This window comes from Lissotriton vulgaris, chromosome 6, assembly GCF_964263255.1.
Source record: "Lissotriton vulgaris chromosome 6, aLisVul1.2, whole genome shotgun sequence".
NCBI classification, from domain to species: Eukaryota; Metazoa; Chordata; class Amphibia; order Caudata; family Salamandridae; genus Lissotriton; species Lissotriton vulgaris.
Genome location: NC_141694.1, coordinates 905,544,274 through 905,564,973, shown reverse-complemented (window position 1 = coordinate 905,564,973; position 20,700 = coordinate 905,544,274). Strand labels below are relative to the sequence as shown.

Below are 20,700 nucleotides of genomic sequence, written 5' to 3'. Positions count from 1 at the left end.
GGTGGGAGTACAAGATCTTTTCAGGAAAAAGACAGTTCTTCCAGTCAGAGAGAAGAGAAAGGCTCAGGAATCTACTCAATCCGGTTGTTTGTGGAGAAATCTTCAGGTGGTTGCCGGCTGGGTCTAGACCTGAAGTAAGTCAACAGTCAAAATCAAAGTTGGGGGAGGGGAGGAATTCGTGATCCATTCAGTTTTTTGCAATCCTAGATAATCTAATCAAAAGGGAAGGATCACTTGTCCTGCATAACATCGGGTATGCGGGAATGGTTCTTACTAGTCCCAATAAAAAACCCTCATGCACGTGTTGGTTATTGGCGATGTTAAGCAGTATATTTTGGTTCTCTGCTGTCCCTTCCACGTGTCTGCATAATCATGGGGTTTAGTGGTTTATGCAACCTCCTACCGGGAAGTGATACCCTCAGTTAAAAACAGTAGTGATCAGTGATAGTGACTGTGACGTGAAAAAGTGAACATTAGTAAAAAGTCTCTCTCTTCCAGACAAATATTTTAATAGTTCTGGTTTCTGGAGGCAAATTTAAACATTTTGATGTAGGTGAACAAGAGTGGTTATGACTCTTTCACACTAGAATTGTGATATAGGTCGACATGTTTCAGCCCTTGGGTCGCCAGAAGGTCGGTGGGGCTTTCATCAGGACCACGGTGCAGGGTGTATAGAGACCTCTCACGTCTCTATATGTGAAATTTCAAAGCAAAATTAGATTTAAAGGAACATGTCGTTATGCTGTTCCTAAAGAGGTCAAATAGTACCTGGAAAGAAAAAAGAAATACTAGACAATTGGAAAAAGTGGTATGGGAAAACCATTTTTCAGTTGCTACGCCAATGTGCGTTATATGTGTTCCTGGTATTTACAAACCAGTTGACTAGTCTTATGTGTTTTCCCATACCCCTTTTTCCCATTGTCTAGTATGTCTTTTTTCTTTCCAGGTACTATTTGACCTCTTTAGGAACAGCATAACGACATGTTCCTTTAAATCTAATTTCGCTTTGAAATTTCACATATAGAGACGTGAGAGGTCTCTATACACCCTGCACCGTTGTCCTGATGAAAGCCCCACCGGCCTTCTGGCGACCCAAGGGCTGAAACATGTCGACGTATACCACAATTCTAGTGTGAAAGAGTCATAACCACTCTTGTTCACCTACATCAAAATTTTTACATTTGCCTCCAGAAACCAGAACTATTAAAATATTTGTCTGGAAGAGAGAGACTTTTTACTAATTTTCACTTTTTCACGTCACCATCACCATCACTGATCACTACTGTTTTTAACTGAGGGTATCACCTCCCGGTTGGAGGTTGCATAAACCACTAAATCCCATGATTATGCAGACACGTGGAAGGGACAGCGGAGAACCAAGATATACCGCTTAACATCGCCAATAACCAACACGTGCATGAGGGTTTTTTATTGGGACTAATAAGAACCATTCCCGCATACCCGATGTTATGCAGGACAAGTCAGTCAACAGTCCACAATTTCTTTCAAAACTGAATGCCTACAGAGAATAATACCTTTGGTTCCAAAACGGAATTAATGTTGAAGTTGGATGTGCAGCTGCTTGTCTCCACCTACTGATTTATCAAGAGCATAAGAAGTCCCTATGGTTTGTCACCACTTTCAATTCTTTTTTCTCACAGTTGTTCAACAAAGAACGCTCAGGGTTTTCACTAAGGTGTTGGCTCCATTGGTAACCCTGTTGCACAAGAAGGGTATATCAATACAACCATAGTTGAATGATTGGATGATTCATTCCCCCCTGGATTCAGCAAACTAGGGATCATCTTCAGAAGGTACTCCTTTGCATGATCATCGGTTTGAAATAAATTGGAAAAAAATCAAACCTGATTTCATTTCAGTTAATGAAATTTATTGGATCAAGGTTTTGTAAAGATGTGGGGATGGTTCTCCTGTCAGAAACAAGGAACTTGAAGATATGAAGTCATATTTCCTAGTTGCAAGGCCATAGGGGTATGAAGAGCATGAAGCTGGCAGCAGGTGCAGGGAGATCTAGCTGCAGCCCTAGTTATCTATTGGGCGAAATTTCAACTGGGAGTCTTTGTCTGCCACATTCTGAAACGGTGGCATGTGGGATCGATGGACCAGAATACTCTTCTTCTGTTGTCACAGGAGGTGAATCAAGAAGTGAACCTGTGGCTCAATCCCTTGCATCTGAGAACTGAGACATCTTTGACTCCTTCCAAGACTAAAGTTATCATGACAGATGCAAATAGGTGTGGATGGGAGCAATATTGGACACTCAAATGTTCAAGGGCAGATTGCCTTTTCAGATGGTCAAATATTTTTCTAATTGGAAGGAACTGAAGAGAGTGAAGCATAACGTATTCGCCTTTTTTTCATCACACTATTGGCTGTTTAGTGGTGATAATAATGGACAGTATAATGACTCGATCTTATCTGAACAGGCAAAGGGACGCACTCTGTCTAGCAGACAGAAGAGAGCGGATTTTCAGATGGTCAAAAGGGAATGTACCTTCCTTCACAGCAGTATGTAAAAAGAGAAAGGAGAATATGTTGGAGGACAAATTCAGCAGGGTTTTCTTCCATCATCTCAGGATCTTCATCTCAATCCATTACCAGATCTATTTGTGACCAAGGAGAATGCGTTGTGCCAGAAATTCTTCTTCAGGTACAGGAAGGTGGAGGTCTCTGCTATGGATGCAATGTCTTATCCATGGCACCCTGGCCATCTTTATGCTTTTCCCCCTTTTCCAAAATTATTCATGAAAATCAAGACAGAGTAGGCATTGGTGATAATGATTGATCCCACTTGGCTTGCTGTTATTGGTTTCCCGTTCTTTGTCAGATGGGTAGGGATCAGAAGTGAGTTCTTTCTTTGTGTCCTTCTCCTTGTTTTAATCTCTCCCGAAATCTGATGTCCCTGTCAAAGCTTAAATTACGGGTTTGAAAGTTAAGAGGTTAAGTTTGTAGGAAAGCGGGTTTTCAAGTGACTTAATAGTAGCGTCCATGGTTCAAGGTGAGGGTCTACTGGGAGTGAATTAGAAAGTGGTTTATCCCCAAATATCTATGTCCTACCTCATTTTAGGGGATAAAGGTTCTTTCTATCCTTCTAGATGATTTTGACTCAGGCCTTTCTCCTGCAACCCTGACGCTTCAGTGGGTAGCCATTAAGGCATTTAGACAACCTTGGCAAGGTATATAGGCTCCCTTGAATCTTATGTATGCAGGCTGCTGAGGGGTTTTTGTGTTCCAATACCATCAATGAAAAAAGAAGGTTTGTAGACTGTTTTGCATCTGGTGCTAGAGTTGATATAGAAAGCTCCCTTGGATCACTGGAGTTAGCCAGTCTACACTGCTTGACTTGGATGGTCTTCTTTTTAGTTGCCATCATCTCAGCACGGAGGTTGGGAGAATTAGGATCTCTGCATTTCAGATCCCCTTATTTGACATTTTTTCTGACAGACTTGTGATGAGAACTAGTCCAAACTTTAAACCAAATGTGGATTCTCCTTCTTATGAGTGACAAGAGGTGATTTTCCCTGAGATGGTTATTGACTCCTCTTCTGATCAACTGTCATCTCATCCCTTGGATGTGAAGAGGCCAGTTCCTATTTATATCAAGAAAAATTCTTCTTTCAGGTAGGTGGAAAATGTGTTTTTTAGTTTTGGCCCTTTAAGCAAAGGATTAAAATCTTCAATTCAATCCTTGATGGCTAAGATCAACATGATGCATGTCTCCGCCATGGGCAGAGGTTCAGGGAACATCAGTTTTGGAAATTTACACGGTGCAACTTGGGCATCGCCTTCAATGTTGGTTAAACATTATCTGATTCAGTGTGGGGGTTGCATTATGGGAATTTTGGTTCCAAGGTTCTTTCAGTGGCTTGGAATTACATTTTTGGGGCACTCTTCATTCAAATGGACACTATGGCATTCATGATTTGGCTGATGTGATTCCAGTTCAAGGCAATATTTAGCCTTGATTACCCACAAAGCTTTACATTCCTCATTTGGTATAGGACTGTAATGAGGAAGGTGTTGCCATAATTGCTTACTAGTTAGTCGATTACTGTGAATTATGTTTTCCTCTTTCGCTATATAAAACTTTATAAACAAACAAACAGTTGGTTACACCCACCCTAACTCCCCTTTTCTTCGGAGAGTAATCTCCAGGTCTAGGTTTGTTATTGGAGAATAGCTTAAGATAACAAGATGGTCAAGTGAAGAGACAAAACCTTAATGAGAGCGCAATAGTTCATATTCGTTTGAGAAGGTGATACTGACAAAGGACTAGTAACTATGGCTCCGTGAGACGAAGCGATCTCCACATTTGTATAGGACTGTAATGAGAAAGAAATAACTCAGAATAATGGAATTGCCGGTAAGTCATTGTAGTATTACCAGGACCTTGGGCTCGCAGGGTAGGCTGATAAAGAGGACATGAGAAAGCCACAAACAAGCACCTGAGTTGGTGTTGGGCTGTGCGCCTCATTCTCCGTGCTTGAGGCGGGTATGGGGGGAGGGGCAGGTGTTCCTGCACTTTGACCTCGTAAGACCAAACTTCAAGGCCGCTCTAGTGAGGGGACATCAAAGGAGACCATACGCTTGCATTTGTTGAAACACTGTATCCTGGCATAGAATGAAAATGGGAGATGGACAACTGCACCCACCTCTCCTGAATCCCAATGAGCATGGTCTTAATCAGAGGGGAGCCTGCAGGTCCTTATCACAACACACTCCGCAGAAGCAGAATACCCAATCCTGTCACAGGGGAAGAGTGGGCCACTGTTGACTCACGTCTATCTTGAAATCTTTGGCTCCAAAACCCCATTAAGGAGTCAGTGGCACTACCATGCCAGACAGGGTTTCCTCCAAATCTGTCCTGCTACGTGAGGGTAAATAAGACGTTTGTATTCATGGTGTGTGTAAACCAACAACGGTCACTGCAGCCTCAAAGGCTCCTCTGGAGAGAAGACATCACCTCACCTCCTTACCCGTTGGCTGGCGCAACCAACCCCCACCCATCACTTGGAAACGAGGGAGACACTGCCTTCTGCTAACTAACCCAATCGAAAAAAACATGGAAACTAAGGCAGGCTTTGCAGTGGGAGTGGGCATAACAGGCGTGGAGAGAACAGAAGGGGACTGCTTCCACATCTCTGCTTCAGTACATTCCGCACAGAATAGAGCGTGTCTATGATGCACTGTCCATGTGGAGACCCTCTGCCTGCCAGTGCAGTGCTGTGCTGTTCTGCTCTTGCTCAATGCTGTTAAAAAAGCAGCCTGTGAAGCTGAAATGTAATATTGCTGATGAGACAGCTTTCCGGAGGGGCAGAAACAAGAGAGAGAGCTCACCATGAGGAGAAAATGTGGAAACACATAGGCTCTCAGGGAAAAGTCCCAAAGAAAGCTGAGGAGCAACGGATTCACACTCTCCACAGCCTCCTGATCTCAAGTATCTCCCTACAATGGGGCCCCTCACAGACCAAAGCACAGCCATGCTGCTGCTGGTTTCAGACAACCTCATAAATTGGTTTGACGACCCTGTTGGTGCTGGTACATGCAATATGACACAGAGTTGCTACAGGTCTTGTGGTACCACAGAACCAGAGACTTGGTGTAGTCTAGCAGCTACAAGGGTGTTTTTAGTGTGGCAGTCGGCTGTGAACTTGTATTAGAACATCATCCCTCCACTGCACTAAGAAGTCACCATCCATTCACTGTGATGGAGGCACTGCTTAGGCCGAGTAACACAGCTGCTAGGCAGTCAACCGGCTGTGAAATGCTTGAACAACAAATACAATGACCATAAGTCTCCTCTTTTTGCCATTTTTTAGGTCGAGCAATTTATAGCTCCAAACTATTGTAGAGGAAGTAACACTGTTGAATAAGCGGATTCCTCCCAATGCATGTTGTCTACTGAAGCGTGACGCTTCGCCAGGCGCGCACTTGGCCTCACTCACACCCCATATGCAAGCCCCTGCTCCCCCGCTCATCAGCCTCGCAGCACCAGACTTCATGTGCAGTTCAGGAATCCCTTCCTCTCCCCCCCACCTCACAAATCACCATTTGTCGCACGCATCAGACCCGCCACAGCAAGAGCTTCAGACCTCAAAGGAATGCTCTCCCCCGCCCCCTCAGCGCAATGCCATCACACCATAACATTGAATATTAGAATTTCAGAGCACACATCTGGTTACCGCATCATTTCAGGGATAGCCGCACAGCTGCCAGCTTCCCTGCTACCTTGTGATTTAAATATTCATGTATAGATAAAGGGAGTGCAGCCTTTGTACATCCCGACATTACACCACACCTATATAAATAAAAGATCTGCGGCACCACTGAGCGAAAGAAACGCCAATAAACTTGCTTCACAACAATTAAGTTCTCGGTTAGGGTGGGAGAAAGAAAGCCCTCATTTCATTTTTTCAGAGATAAGACTTACCTTTGAAGTTTCAAACACATCACAGGAGCCGAGCCACTGCCTGCAGCCAACCCCGACGAGCACGGTTCGCCCCAGCGCTCCATAGTACTTAATAGCAACTACCCTGCAAGCCTGCTCCAGGCCGCAATAGGTTTATCAAGGTTATGTGCATTGGCGGAATGCACTGATGGCAAGGGCGTATTTTACTATTTTTACGTCTTAATTCCCATAAGCTGACATTTTTATTGCGGGGGCGTTTCTTTGTTAGGACAGCTGAGCAGCGCCTTACCCCACAACATCCCATTGTGTACCTGCTGCTTTCACTAAGTGGCAAACAGCTCATCTCTGCAAACAAATACCATTCATTAACCAACCATGCACTAATTCCCCCACCAAAATATTCGTGCATAACTAGCCTCAAAATCTTATTGCATGCTATCACACATGTCGGGAATGTTCTTCTTACCCGTTGCCTCATGCACAACCTGGAACACTTATTTGTTTGACTCCTCCCCCACTTCTTCAAACAAATGTAAATGTTTCTTCTTTGGCTTTAAATGTTTACACATCCTGGCATAATGCCCACTCTTCTTACATTTTCTGCATACAATAGAACACTCAACGCCACAGCATCCCTCAATGCCACAGCATTACTCAATGCCACAGCATCACTCAGCACCACTCAACGCCACAGCACCACTCAACACCACAGCACCACTCAATGCCACAGCACCACTCAATGCCACAGCACCACTCAATGCCACAGCACCACTCAATACCACAGCACCACTCAACACCACAGCACCACTCAACGCCACAGCACCACTCAACGCCACAGCACCACTCAACGCCACAGCACCACTCAACGCCACAGCATCACTCAGCACCACTCAACGCCACAGCACCACTCAACGCCACAGCACCACCCAACACCACAGCACCACCCAACACCACAGCACCACCCAACACCACAGCACCACTCAACGCCACAGCACCACTCAACGCCACAGCACCACTCAACACCACAGCACCACTCAACGCCACAGCACCACTCAATGCCACAGCATCACTCAGCACCACACAACGCCACAGCACCACTGAATGCCACAGCATCACTCAGCACCACTCAACGCCACAGCACCACTCAACGCCACAGCATCACTCAGCACCACTCAACGCCACAGCACCACTCAACGCCACAGCACCACTCAACGCCACAGCACCACTCAATGCCACAGCACCACTCAACACCACAGCACCACCACTCAACACCACAGCACCACCACTGAACGCCACAGCATCACTCAGCACCACTGAAGGCCACAGCATCACTCAGCACCACTGAAGGCCACAGCATCAGTCAGCACCACTGAACGCCACAGCATCACTCAGCACCACTGAACGCCAACGCATCACTCTGTGCAACCATTCAACAACAACTGGTTCTAATATGTTCTCTCAATGTTTCAAGCTTTATTACAAATGTCACAAAAAGATGTTAATATTTCACTGCTGTTCTTGGATTTTCATCACAATAAAATACAATGAACATAATCTTCCCAAAAGTTATTTACAAAAGTTTAAGCTATTGCCATTATAAATTACAATCACTTTTATGTAAGTATTAATTATTAAAAAAAATAAAAGCCATTGTTATAAGTAATATTAATACATCTAAGTCATGTGAATACAACACATATTGCATTACAAATGCTATAAGTGTCACGTTTGCAAAAGTTAAAACTATTGGCATTGTAAATGACAAAGCTATTAATTTCGCTATTTTAAAAACCAACACATAAATAAAAAAATAGTAATTTACAATACCAATAGATCAAACTTTCCTAATGCGAGACCTATTGCATTGCAAATGTTTGTTTTCTTATTTTTTGCGATTACATGAGCTCTAGTAGACAGCTAATGCTTAATTAGCCGGACCTAAAAACAGAACAGACCAGGGAAACTGGTCTTACTGCAGATTTGTGCCAAACAGACTAAATGTGATCATTCTTTTTTATTAAGAATTTGCATTAGCAATATCATGTACGTATGGGCCGTTGTCAATAATGAACCTCTAATTCAGTCTTCAACTGAACTACACATTTGTTTCAACTTTTGTAACCAGAGTGAAAGCTTATCGAACACTGCAGGAAGCAATCAAATGCAACTACGAACACTGGCAGATATGGGAAAACTATATCCTCACGTGCACAGATGTGGGAGAGTTTAAAGAGGCTATTAAAGCTTATCACCGGCTTATGGATTTACGAGACAAATACAAGGATGTACAGGTAAGCGAGCTTGTGTGTGCTTTTGAAACTTCGTTTTTCTCCGTGTGCATCTTACAGGCATGTTATCCAGTGCATATGGAAGCAGGGATACCATATGCAAAAAAGAGGGGACCCCTGAGAAACTAGTGTGAAGCGTATAGCTATGGCGCGAGGATGACGGCTAGATGCTGGATAACAGGCTGCACGGGCGGAAAACCTATCCCCATGAACTATCCCCTTCATGGGGATAGGTTTTCCGCCCATATCTATATGCTCATCGCCTCAGGCTTCGTATTTACCCAGGACTGGCTGTCTGGTTTCTTCATCCTTTCGTCCTGCCATTTCTCGATATTGTCAAGCACTCATCATACATAGTGTGATGCTGTGCACCTCTCTCTGGCTCGAGTTAGGTCCACCTCAAATAAGAGGGACAGATAGAATTTCTAACGTGACTACATCGTTTATTATCATCATTAACATCGCGGTTCTTGGGACCTGCGTCTTGTAAGGAATTTGTCCTTTTTTTATCAGATCACAGTAATTTTGCGGAAGACCATCTAGTTGTTGCCTCCCCTTCTCATTGGCGATATTATCTTGAGACTTCTTGCACAACATCTAGAGGTGAAACTCCTGATGAACACAGTGTTTCTGTCGAAACGCACGTTGAGTCAGCCTTGCACCCGTTTCTACATAAAGACCTATCAATTCATCCAAATAAATTGATTATGTTTTTGGTCTTATTAGATTGCATATCATCGATATTGCATATCTTGTGAAAATCAATTTCAATGTTTTTGTGTGAATTGAGTATATGTGGGAAAGAATGAATGTGGTATGTATGTTGTGCGATTGTGAAAGTCTCTATGATAATTGTTTGTTTTATTGTCTTTTTATGTAATTAATTGTGATTTATAATATATTGAACAAACTAGAAAATTGTATTAATAAATATTTTGTATTTTTCTAAAAAAAAGTAAATTGGGTTTGTGTGTCACTATGGTGTTCCCTCTAATTATGTTTTAGGGATTTGTTTAAGTTGAAGTAGCCCTAGAAAGCTTACATTAGTAGGGACACCATAGTCATAGAGTTCGGGGGAAAGAAAAATCGACACAACCACGGGAGGCAATAAAAGGGGTTATTTTTGTATCCATTATTACTTTATTTTGGTTCACAGAACAATTAAAGTACGCAGAATTGATCACAAATAAATACATAGTGATAAAAGAAGAATAAAGCCCATTAAGTACGGGTCACTAATATTATAAAACACAGAATTCTAAAAGCAACCTGATTCAACCGAGCACAGGACTTCTATACAGTGCATTATTTCAGATTAAGACCTGCCAAGAATAACACACTAGGTACTTTAAGTCAATTTGGATTACTTGTCATTAGAGAAGGGGATCACTTGTTAGCTACCACCCGCTGAGACAGATTCCTATGGGACAAAAACCTCCAGAAGAACCTATAGTTTTGAACTTTGTATGGGAACCCGAGACCCTAATAAATTAAGAAATTGGTACAGTCAGTTAGCAAAGTGCCTGTTTTGCTCTTTAAATAATTGTTAGACTTTACATCTTTTTCTGTGTTTCCCCTGTCTTTTTGTTTTCCTACCTCACGGTTTTGACTCTGTTTTTGCTGGTTTAGTGTCTCTGCGCACTTTCTCAATGCTGTTCAGTGTTAAAGGGCCAGTGCTCCTGTTGTAAATTGTTGTTATTGATTGGTGATTCCATGATTGTTTTTATTATTTACTAGTCAGTCCTAAGTACAGTTCACTGTGTGTGCCCAGGGCCTGTAAATCAAATGCTGTAAGTGGGCTTGCAGCACTGGTTGTGCCACCCACACAAGCAGCCCTTCAAAGGTAACTCAGACCTGTCACTGAGGTGTCTGTGTGCAGTCTAGTACTGCCATGTCAACTTGTTAAGGACACCCACTTGCCAGGCACTGACCATCCCTTTTCTTACATGTGAGTCACCCCTAAGGTAGGGCCAAGGTACCCATGTGGGCAGGGTGCAGTGTAGGTGAAAGGTAGGACATTCCCTGATGTGTGTGGCATATCCTGATAGTGAAATACTGACAATTTCGTTTTTCACTATTGAAAGGCTACCTGTCCATAGGAAAGCATGGGAGTTAATTTATGATGTCTTATAAATATAACTTACCATTTGGACCAGATAGGAACATAAAGTTTAGTATGCCTAAACTCAGAATCTACAGATACATCTTAAAACAATAGGAAAAGGTGAAAGATCCCCAAACACCAGTAATCCGAGGTGTCTGAAAAAAATTATTTTAGAGATTACCTGGTCACTTGTGTTCGATTACCTCTCTTCAGCCAAAGGGTACCCCTCCTTTGGGATTACTGATGTTTAGGGATCTTTCTCCTTTTCTCCTTTTCCTGTTCTTTTAAGATTGTTTGTTCAAACAAACTGGAAGAATTCTGGTTATGTTTTGTTTTCTATTTTTTACAGATGAGACCACGTATTCCACAAAATTCTCTGTATACGGCTACCAATCTTTGGGGGCCAGTATAAACGTCTGTTTCTTGTGTACACATTATTTTTATGTTCTTTATGCTGGGTGACTAATTGCAATTCCAGTCCTGACGAATGCCCATTGAACCCTGTTGGGGGTCTAACAGAGGGCAGAATCATGTTGTCCCAATATTAGGGGTCTATTTGTTGCTAACCACTAGTCCTCTTAGTTTTTAATGCTGCCCCGGGACACCGCACAATAAAGTCATTTGGTTTCCTAGAGACAGTTTTACCAATTTTCACACACTTACTTTTTCTTTTTTGCACCCTGCCCCTCACTCACTGTGTTTTTTGGTACCCTCTTACCAACAACCAAATAAAACACCTCAGCTCCTCTTCCATCCTTTTTGGAGAGTTGAAGCCCACACTGGGGAGGAAACCCTATGATGAAGCCTGACGCATTCGGGTGAGTGAGGGTTCTCATCCTTAAAAAGGGATCCCCCTACTTTGTACAACACGCTAGGTTTTTTCTCTTGACATGGGTTAATACAATTGTGTCTGTAGTTTGATTGAGACCGTACCTAGTGTGAGTAATTATGTGCAAATGCTCTACACACTGCCACTAAGATAAGCCTGACTGCTCGTGCCAGGCTACCAAGGGGGTGAGCTGGGGTTATTTTAGGAGTGTAACTCCCTTATCCTGACTAAAAGGAAGGGTCCCTACTTGGACAAAGGTGCAAACCCTAGCCAACTAGAGAACCCCATTTCTAACAGTAATGCATAATATTTTGTTAGCGAGCCCACCATTTTACATTGTGAGCACTTCTGCAAAGAGATGTTAAATCCCGGGAGGAATGTCCTGCTGAACAAGCTAGAACTGGTTTCGACTGGATCCACTTGCTAGCAGAAGGCTTTTTGGACACCTTTTGAAATGCTGGAGAGGACTTTCACTTCTGTCTTGGAAATTATGATTTCCATTTTGGATATGAAATTATTTGGCAGTATTAAGGGTTGTCATGAGAGCATTTCCTTCTTTTTTTTTACTGCAGGTGTTTCAGCGTTCTGTTTCTTGGCCTTATGTGTAGGAGGGAGTGCATTTATATAATTTCCGAACTGAGCCTTCTACGAATGGCATTTTGAGTAAGGTGGGCCCGATGTACAAAGCCCTTTTTCAGTCAAAAACCCAGTGATTCACAAAATCGCAGTGATTGCAATTTTAGGGATTTTCTTAATATACAAAAGCCCTTTAACGCAAAATTATTTCCAGCTCAACAAATGGTTTGGGCAGTCCTTATAGGAGAGTGTGGAGGGGTGTCTCACATCCTATTTCTGATTTTACAGTTCAGAAATGTTTATTGAGAAAAAAGTCTGAGAATATAGCATCTCAGTATAGTATGTATGCATCTATCATTGCAGTCAAGCATGTACAGAGAAGTGGATTAACAATATCTGTGACATGCAATACAAAAAAGAAACAGCGAAACCAAACATACACACCAAGTGTGCACGTGACGCACCTCCCCCTAAGGAAGAAACAAAAGTTTCCCACACAAATATCCCACAGAAAGTCCAATGCTTGGAGTATCAAACTTCAATGGTGTGCACCACCACTGCTCCCGCTGTATCTACAGAGCAGTCTTCACGACCAAAGTCAAGTTTATCACAACTGTGGGTTGCACCACCAAACTCAAGATTCAAAGAATAATTTGGTCCATCCAATGTTGTTAACTATTACATTTCTTTATCAATAAAAGAACGCCAAACAGCCAACACGTTTTATCCCGCTTCAGAGAACTTCTTCAGGGCTCATTATTTGATATGAATTTCAAGTTTTTGACTCTGTTTTGAAATGCAATTGCGCTGCGAAGTTCAAACTATCTGTAACTCCACAGTCGGACTGTACCCTCTATATCCATGGTAGGTCGATAATGATTGGCTCATGTGCCCTAAGAGTTTTCAAACTCGGGACGCCAGCAATCGTCTTAGACTGAGAAAAAGGAGAATAACGAAATGTAATAGTAACAACATTGGATGGACCAAATTATTCTTTGGATCTTGAGTTTGGTGGTGCAACACACAGTTGTGATAAATATATGTGACATGAGTGAGTGCAGTACTGACAGGGTCACAAAAGAGGGTGTCAATCATCATATATGCAAACTGTTGCTATACTGCTGAAACCATCAACTCAACTGAAGTTAGACATTTATGGCGATTTTGTGTATCGAAATTCCCTGGAAACAACAATATAGGAATTTTCTTAACTCAACTAAAAAGAGGGAGTAGAAAAAGGGGGGAAAGGAACGAAGGATAGAAGAGGTAGCTAGATAATCCATGACTATTGGAGACTAAAAAAGAAAAAACGTGTTTGCTACAGGACATACCGGCGGGAAAACACTGTTCTCTACAGAGTGATATAGCAGGCCTTCGCGGGGAGTTGTTCTTTTGTAAACACTTAACTAGCGAATCCCACCATTTTTTGGATGATGATAGGACGTGGGTTTTCTGGAACAGAGATTGTCCACACTTATGATGCAATAGATCCATGCCCACCATGTGTAAAAAGAAATATATGGGGAGCTTTTCCATTTGAAAAGTATCAATTTGTTGCCAATGGCTAGTAATAATCTTATTTCTGAAAATAATGTATCTGTGCTAAACAGGCTTAACTTCATAGCCCCCGAGCTGGAGTTGTACTAATCTGGAATGGGCAAGTTGTCTCCCTGGCGCACCTTCCCCTTTGGAGCGGGAGAACCTTGTGCAATTTGAATATTCCGAGGGCACGAACTGCATAGCCCCCATCGCATAGCCCACAACGGAAGAGTGTGAATTGCTGGTCGCCGGGGTCCGGTGGTAGCCGCCACCACCAGGAGTCATAACTACATTTCCCAGTGTCCTTAGCGGCGCGTCTCACTCTACCGTATCAGGACGCCACAGGAGGCAGCAAAAGGGAGCAAAGGTCCCGCGTTGCGGGACGTGCCGGCCGTCAGGGGCTGCAGGAGGCTGGGCTGGGCTACCCCTCTAAGTCCTCCGGGAAGACATTCCCTGTGGCATGAGACTTCTTTGATGTGGTAATTCTCTTATCTTATTTTAAATCAGTCAGAGCTTGCCCCGACACGATTTCGCTCTTATGAGAATCTTCGGTAGAGGGGCTGACTAGTATATTACCTTTTATCTTGTTTTGTTTTAAAAAAGCATAGTTTAATCTGTTCTTAAAAACTTGTGTATAGCGGAGATACGCCCTCTTAGCTCCTTGATGAGCAGTATGGGAAAAAATAATAAACCAACTACCTCCTGCCCCATGACCAGACATTTAGCAGCCACATCCCAACCACTCCCGAGCCTTACAGCCATCGATAAAATGCTCCAAAAAAAAATAGGAGCCGTGGCAACGGCTATTGAAAACACTGAAAGGCTACTCTCACTTACCCCTGCTATGCCCCCTCTCAGTCTATAGGGGATTCCTCCACACCTACAGTTAACCCCACCGAATTCACTTATTTTTTTACGTCCTCCTTCGCTGAGCTACCCTGTGCTCAGATGGTGCCGGAAGTCATAGTCTCTACAGAGGTCCCCCTGTTCCCTCCACATCTAGTAGGCACAAAGGTCCCTAAATCCCACCCAAGACGTAAGAAGTTGAAACCCGCAAAAAGACAAGCTAAAAGAATATCTCCTATACCCGATTGCCCACAGACTGACCCAGGTCCTCCCTTTCCCCACACTGGACCACCTGTGTGGGCTACTCACTTATTAATCGATCTCCAGGCCCACATGGAACAACTTATCACCACTCACTTTAAATCCTTGTCCTTCAGGATTGATAGATTAGCCTCTTCGATTAACAATAAAGGCTTAGGGAGCGCCCAGCCAATAGCCCCTTGGGGAACTCTGTCACTAGGGAGGGTTCTGGTCGCAGCCCGACCGCCCCTACAGGCATATATCATGGGAAAAGTACTCGCCCCGTTAAATCCACACATGCTTTGGCTCCTGCAATTATCCTGAAACCTACGATAGCCTCAACTAGGCCTGGGCTATCTAATTGCCCTAATGTGCTAACAGCTATACCTGGCCTGACATTGTGCGGTTACCTCTCCACCCCGATAATACATGGAAATCGGCACCCAGACTCGTGTAGATCCCAACTTAACTCTCCCCCGAAACCCCACGAAAATGGCCCTAAAAAATCTCCTCCCTGCCCTCAGCTACCTCCAGAAGCATCGCCGTATGTGGTGGTGCTTACGGGAGTTCCACCTCTGGCCAGTGCTCGTGGTGAAACTTTTCCCGAGCTAAAGAATAAAATCCTTTTCTGGCTAAACAGGCATAGACCGCTAATGGAATCCGGCCACGGGGAGATTTTATTCGCACGAAGAGGCAGCTGGTTAGGGACAGACCCAAAGACATCGGTGGCGATTGTGTAATTATTAATTTTAGGGATCCTGGAGTGGTTAAACACATACTGGGTGGTGGAGGGCCTGTGTCTGAGGGTGCAATTAACATTTGCCACCTGGGGTACTTCTATTCATGAATTCTGGCACCAGCCAGGCCGGAACAGATCTACTCTTTCTGTGGTGGTCATGAACTTGAGTACAATATTCCAGTGGGTAATAGATATAGGGCTTTGAGCAATGTGGATTGACTACCATCCCCCCTGGGCGCAGACAGAATGGTGCTGAACTTACCTAGGACCCTTATTGTGGGGGGTTTAAGTGACGAGGCAGAGCTCCTGGAACGGGTGCGCAGTTCGAAGGCGCCCAGCACATTGTCCTTACAATTATCCCACAATTCTGGCTCCATGGGAGGTGGACTGGAGTTTGATGCATATACACGCATAGCACCTATACCTCCCAGTACGTTGCAACCCTCTGAGAACCCCACAGTCCCAGTGGTGTTTCGTAGCTCCTTGATTGGGTCCTGGAATGTAGCTGGGCTGGGGACGAAGCTGCATAACCCGGAGTGGGAAGAGCTGATGGACGGATACGATCTCTGTCTGTTTCAAGAGACCTGGCTCCTGTTAGGGTTGGATTTGCGTCCTATCATACACCGGCTGTGCAGGGACCTAGGGGAAGACGTTCGGGGGGTTGAGTACTTGGGTGGCAGTGCACCTGGGGTGCTCGTTCAAGGTAATTGATTCCCTCTGCCCGGGCATCCTTTGTATTATACTCACATTTAAGGATGGTTTGGTACTGGCAGTGATTAACATCTATCTACGCCCTCACCCCCACCAGCTGAGTTTATCCATCCTAGAGGCCCTCGTCTTATCACAAAATTATTGGTGCAGACCTTAATAGCCACTTTGAACCGCTCATGGGGATTCCCTCCGTAACCACAGAAGAGGACGACATCTGGCTTATTCCGGCATGTTCTATGTATCCGGAAAAGCGCCTACTGCCCTTGGCCCTCGCGATTAACAAGTTGGTTGTAACTCACTCCTTTAGGGCCTGTAATGGCAGACTCCTCCAGATATCCCGGGTTCATGTACCTTCAACAGATCAGGGAAAAGTACGACCATTGATTATATCCTGGTTAATGTGGAATTCTGGGCCAGAGCGAGAGCCTTTTCTGTAATCCCAAGGGTCGATAGTGACCATAATTTATTATCACTAGAAATATCTAATACATTGGGTTACCAAAAAGAACTGGGAGGGGAGGAGACCACCACTAATCCCAACCTGGTTCAAGCGGCGGGCGGCAGACGCATTAGGTGGGTGAAGGTCGCGCTCGCGCCCGATAAGTTAGCTGAGATATACAATCATGTAGTATGCGCTTTAGCAGAGGTTAGTGACCTCTTGAGTTGCAATCGTGATCTCTCGCACCCCCAGGCTTTGCAGCGCATCCATAATACGCTTCTCAGCTCACTGACTACACCACTAAGACTGGTAGGCCGAGGGTTTACAAGCATGACCACTGGTTCAACTAAAACTGTAGGGCGGCTAAAGATACCTTGATAAAGGAGGTAAAATCGGGGTCCCAGTCAAGCATCAGAAATGCTAGACAAATTTATAAAAGACTGACCAGGGAGGCCAGGTCTGAGTGGGAGGCTGATAGATGGGAAAGTATCAGAGTGGCACTGGATGCCCGAGACTACAGGTGCTTTTGGAACTTCGTTCGTAGGGGGTCGGCTGCAGGGATGTCCGCCATTATCCCTAATCTTAGTGAAGAGGTCTGGCTTGATCATTTTAAGCCCCTCTATTCACTTAGAGTTTCGGATTCTTTAGTAGATACAGCCGCACAAATAAGTGTATCCGAACCAGCTCATCTGGAGGGTTTGAATCTTGACTGTTACCCCTGCACTCTCCTTGAAGTCCAGGTGGCTCTTAGAAGCTTGACCCCGGGGAAGCACCGGGTCTAGATAGGATCCCTGGAGATCTATACCTGAGCAAGCAGAGGGTTTGGGCCCCCTACATCTGTGTCTACTTCAAAGCCATATTATTGGGTTTGGATATTCCCTCAACTTGGCTGGGCGCAGAAATCATACCCATACACAAAAAAGCTTCTCCCCTGGACCAGGCCAACTACCGCCCCATTAGCTTGATCGGCGTCCTCTAGAAACTATTTGCCCGTGTCCTCTTAACTAGGTTGCAGAGTTGGATGGACGACCATCACATCCTAACCTCCCTTCAAGAAGGCTTTCGGGCAAAGGTGTCTACGATCGACCAACTGTTTAGATTACAGTAGGTATACTGGTGAGGTTCCGTGACGATCGTAAGTGGTGTTTTCGACTCGCACGAATATGGTCGAGTCTGATATCTATGAACCGCAAATGACGAGTTTAGTGGGTGTGCGCAGTTTCGCTGTGCTAACCTGAACCGGTTGTTTGTTTCGTGGGTTTCTATCTGTACCCACGGGTTCCATCTTAAGATACGGCATCCATTTTGTCTCTTGCCCTCAAGTAGCCAGCGAACGGACGCTGTCCGCTTCGCGACCCTGGGATTCCCAAGACTCTTGCGGAAGACACGTTTCCTTTGAAAGTGTCTTTATGATGAGGGGGATGATACTGAAAGGCAGATGTCCCCGCTCGAGGTACATCTTGCCGTGCCGGTCTATTGTCTCAGCCGTGCATCTCATTAGGCACGTCCCTTTGATGCCTGCAGCTCGTGTTTCCCGATACCACCCCTTTTACACCCTTTCCGATCTCCCCACTGTTTCTGCCTTCCTTTGCACCTGTCCTTGTTCCTTCTTCGATCTGTTTACTGCCGATTGGAATGTACTAATGGTGGGAAGATGGGTTTTTACAGTTGGGAACCACCGAATGTTTCTGCATTTATGTCCCGGACCTTGAATACATCAAAGCGACCCCTCTTGGGGATAATGATGGGAACCAAGTTGTAAACCTTTGTGTACCATGTTAACCTATGAGAGAAAACTGTATAAAAGGAGCGATCCACAGTAGCAATTTGAATCAGATCCCGCGAACTTACATGCTGTGTACTTCACGTGACTTCTGTGTTCCCTGCAGTAAATAAACCTTGAATCTTTGACGCCGAAGGAAGTGTCCCGTGTCTCTGTCATTTGTACGCCGGAACAGGTTACCCACGAAGGTTTCAGGTGTTGTCCCCTGGCACCGCTGGGTCTTAAATAACCCAGTCCTTCAGTTGGCGCCCAACGTGGGGCTGCATCAGTGGTACCGGTCCAAGCCCGACGATCGTGAGGAACTTTGTGTGAAATCTCCGAGGGAAGGTGCACCCCGCTTCATCGATCCTGTTGTCGAAATAAGTGGCCCGACGACTTTTCCCGCGAAGATTCCCGCCTCCTGACGGCTGCGACGGACTGCTGCCCTGACTGTAGACCTGTTTTGGCGCCCGGCGTAGACCTTGGTACAGCGAGACGATTGACGGGCCTTCCTGTTGACGCCATCGATCTTTGAGTTAAGTATTTGTGGGTCGCTCCCAGAATCTTTGGTTGTGGTTGCTTAGTTGTTGCATGGTTCCATTGCATTTGTGGTTCTTCGTACTTGGATCTTTGTTGTAATATTTGACGACTGCAGCTGCCAAAAACCGAGGGTTTTTGCTCTTTGCAGGGACTTGGTAAATCCCGTAGCCCTTGAAGTTTGTGAAACTCGGCTAGTGTGCAAGATGCCTAGTCGTAGTACTTTGTTCAGTTGTTTCAGACGTTGTGGTACGGATTCCCGACTGGAGGATTCGTGTCCGATACCTCCGGTTGGAACTCCCACTTATGAGCTTTACAGCAAACATGGGTTAGGTCCGATTACCTTTAATGAATATTGGATTCGCTACACCAAAAAAGATGGTGTCCTTAGTTGGCCACCTCATGGTAGTTTCGAGACCCCGATTTTAGATAATCTTGAGGCTAAATTGTTTAAGAAAAAGTCAAGGCCGGCTATGTTTGATGCTTTTCGGTTATGGCGCAAAGAAGCCAGACAGAAAGAGATCAGACAGACAAAACGTAATCAGAGAGATGGTGTTGCTACCATTGTAAAGAAAGCAGAGCAGTTTCAGCGTGATAAGGATGAAAAGGAAAAGGAAGTTTTTGATAGGCTTCAGCGTATGACTATAGATAAATGTTATCCCGTTTTGCCAACGGAGACGGATAAGAAGGAGGAATTAGTTGAGGATCCCTTAATGTCTTATCTTATGAAGTCGCCACCTCCGTACGCACAGGGTACCGCAGTTCCTGTGGCTCCTCCTGTACCTGCTCCTGTACCTGCTCCTCAACCCGCTCCTCCGACTGTTCCTATTCCTTTGCCTACTTCTGTTCCTACTGCTCCTCCGCTTGTACTTCCTCATACTCCTGCTCCCGCTACTGCTCCTGTTCTACTTACTCCTGCCGCTTCTTCTGTTCCCGATTCTTCTCTTGTTACTACTCTATCGTATACTTCTCCATCTACCCGACGTCGTACCCTTTAGTTGCTGCTAACTTTGTTAACTCTCTTGGACCTATTCCTGAGTCCGCTGGTTCGGACGGTCCACAAAGACGTAGTCAGCTTCCTGGTAATAGGGAACGTGCTGCGCTGTACAATATGGCGATGGCATGGATGCTGCACCCCTATAGGAATCCTCCACGTTCGGTATTGAATACGTTTAGTCAATTCAATATACCGACACAAAGATATGTTTTTGAAGAAATGTGTAAGGCTTTGCATGATCAGATATCGGCTGATGCATTGGACGATGTATTAACTGCTTTGACCAATCTACAGCTCCAGTTTTCGAGCGGAATGATAGTGGGTACTAATGTTCGACGTGCTGTCGAGCAATTATTGGCTCTTCGCCCCTCTATGATGCCTCAAGCATTGTTTGTCGAGGATGTTGAGAGACAGTTAGATGCGTCTGGTCAGTACCCCATGCGCGAAGTTCCACCAGTGTGGATGCCAGGTGATGCTAATGCTAACCCCATTATTTTACCGTATTTCCAGAGAGTATGGATACATCTCCCATGGAAATGATCGGAAGTTTTACAGGTGAAGCAATCTTTGCCTGACCCTCGCAAAAATCCTGCAGGGTATTATAAGGAATTGTCGCAGCTCGTAGATGCTACGATAATGAATCTTGCCGATATCGATATGCTG

General features: G+C 44.7%; 1 protein-coding gene across 1 annotated transcript in view; it reads left to right on the top strand.

Moving 5' to 3' along the window:
* Positions 1-20,700, top strand: part of TTC27 (tetratricopeptide repeat domain 27) — a 1,875,723-nt gene that overhangs the window by 1,591,242 nt on the left and 263,781 nt on the right. Inside the window, exon 16 of the mRNA XM_086926895.1 lies at positions 8,556-8,721. Within this exon, the coding sequence (XP_086783021.1) occupies positions 8,556-8,721 (166 nt within the window). The remainder of the gene's footprint in view (positions 1-8,555; positions 8,722-20,700) is intronic.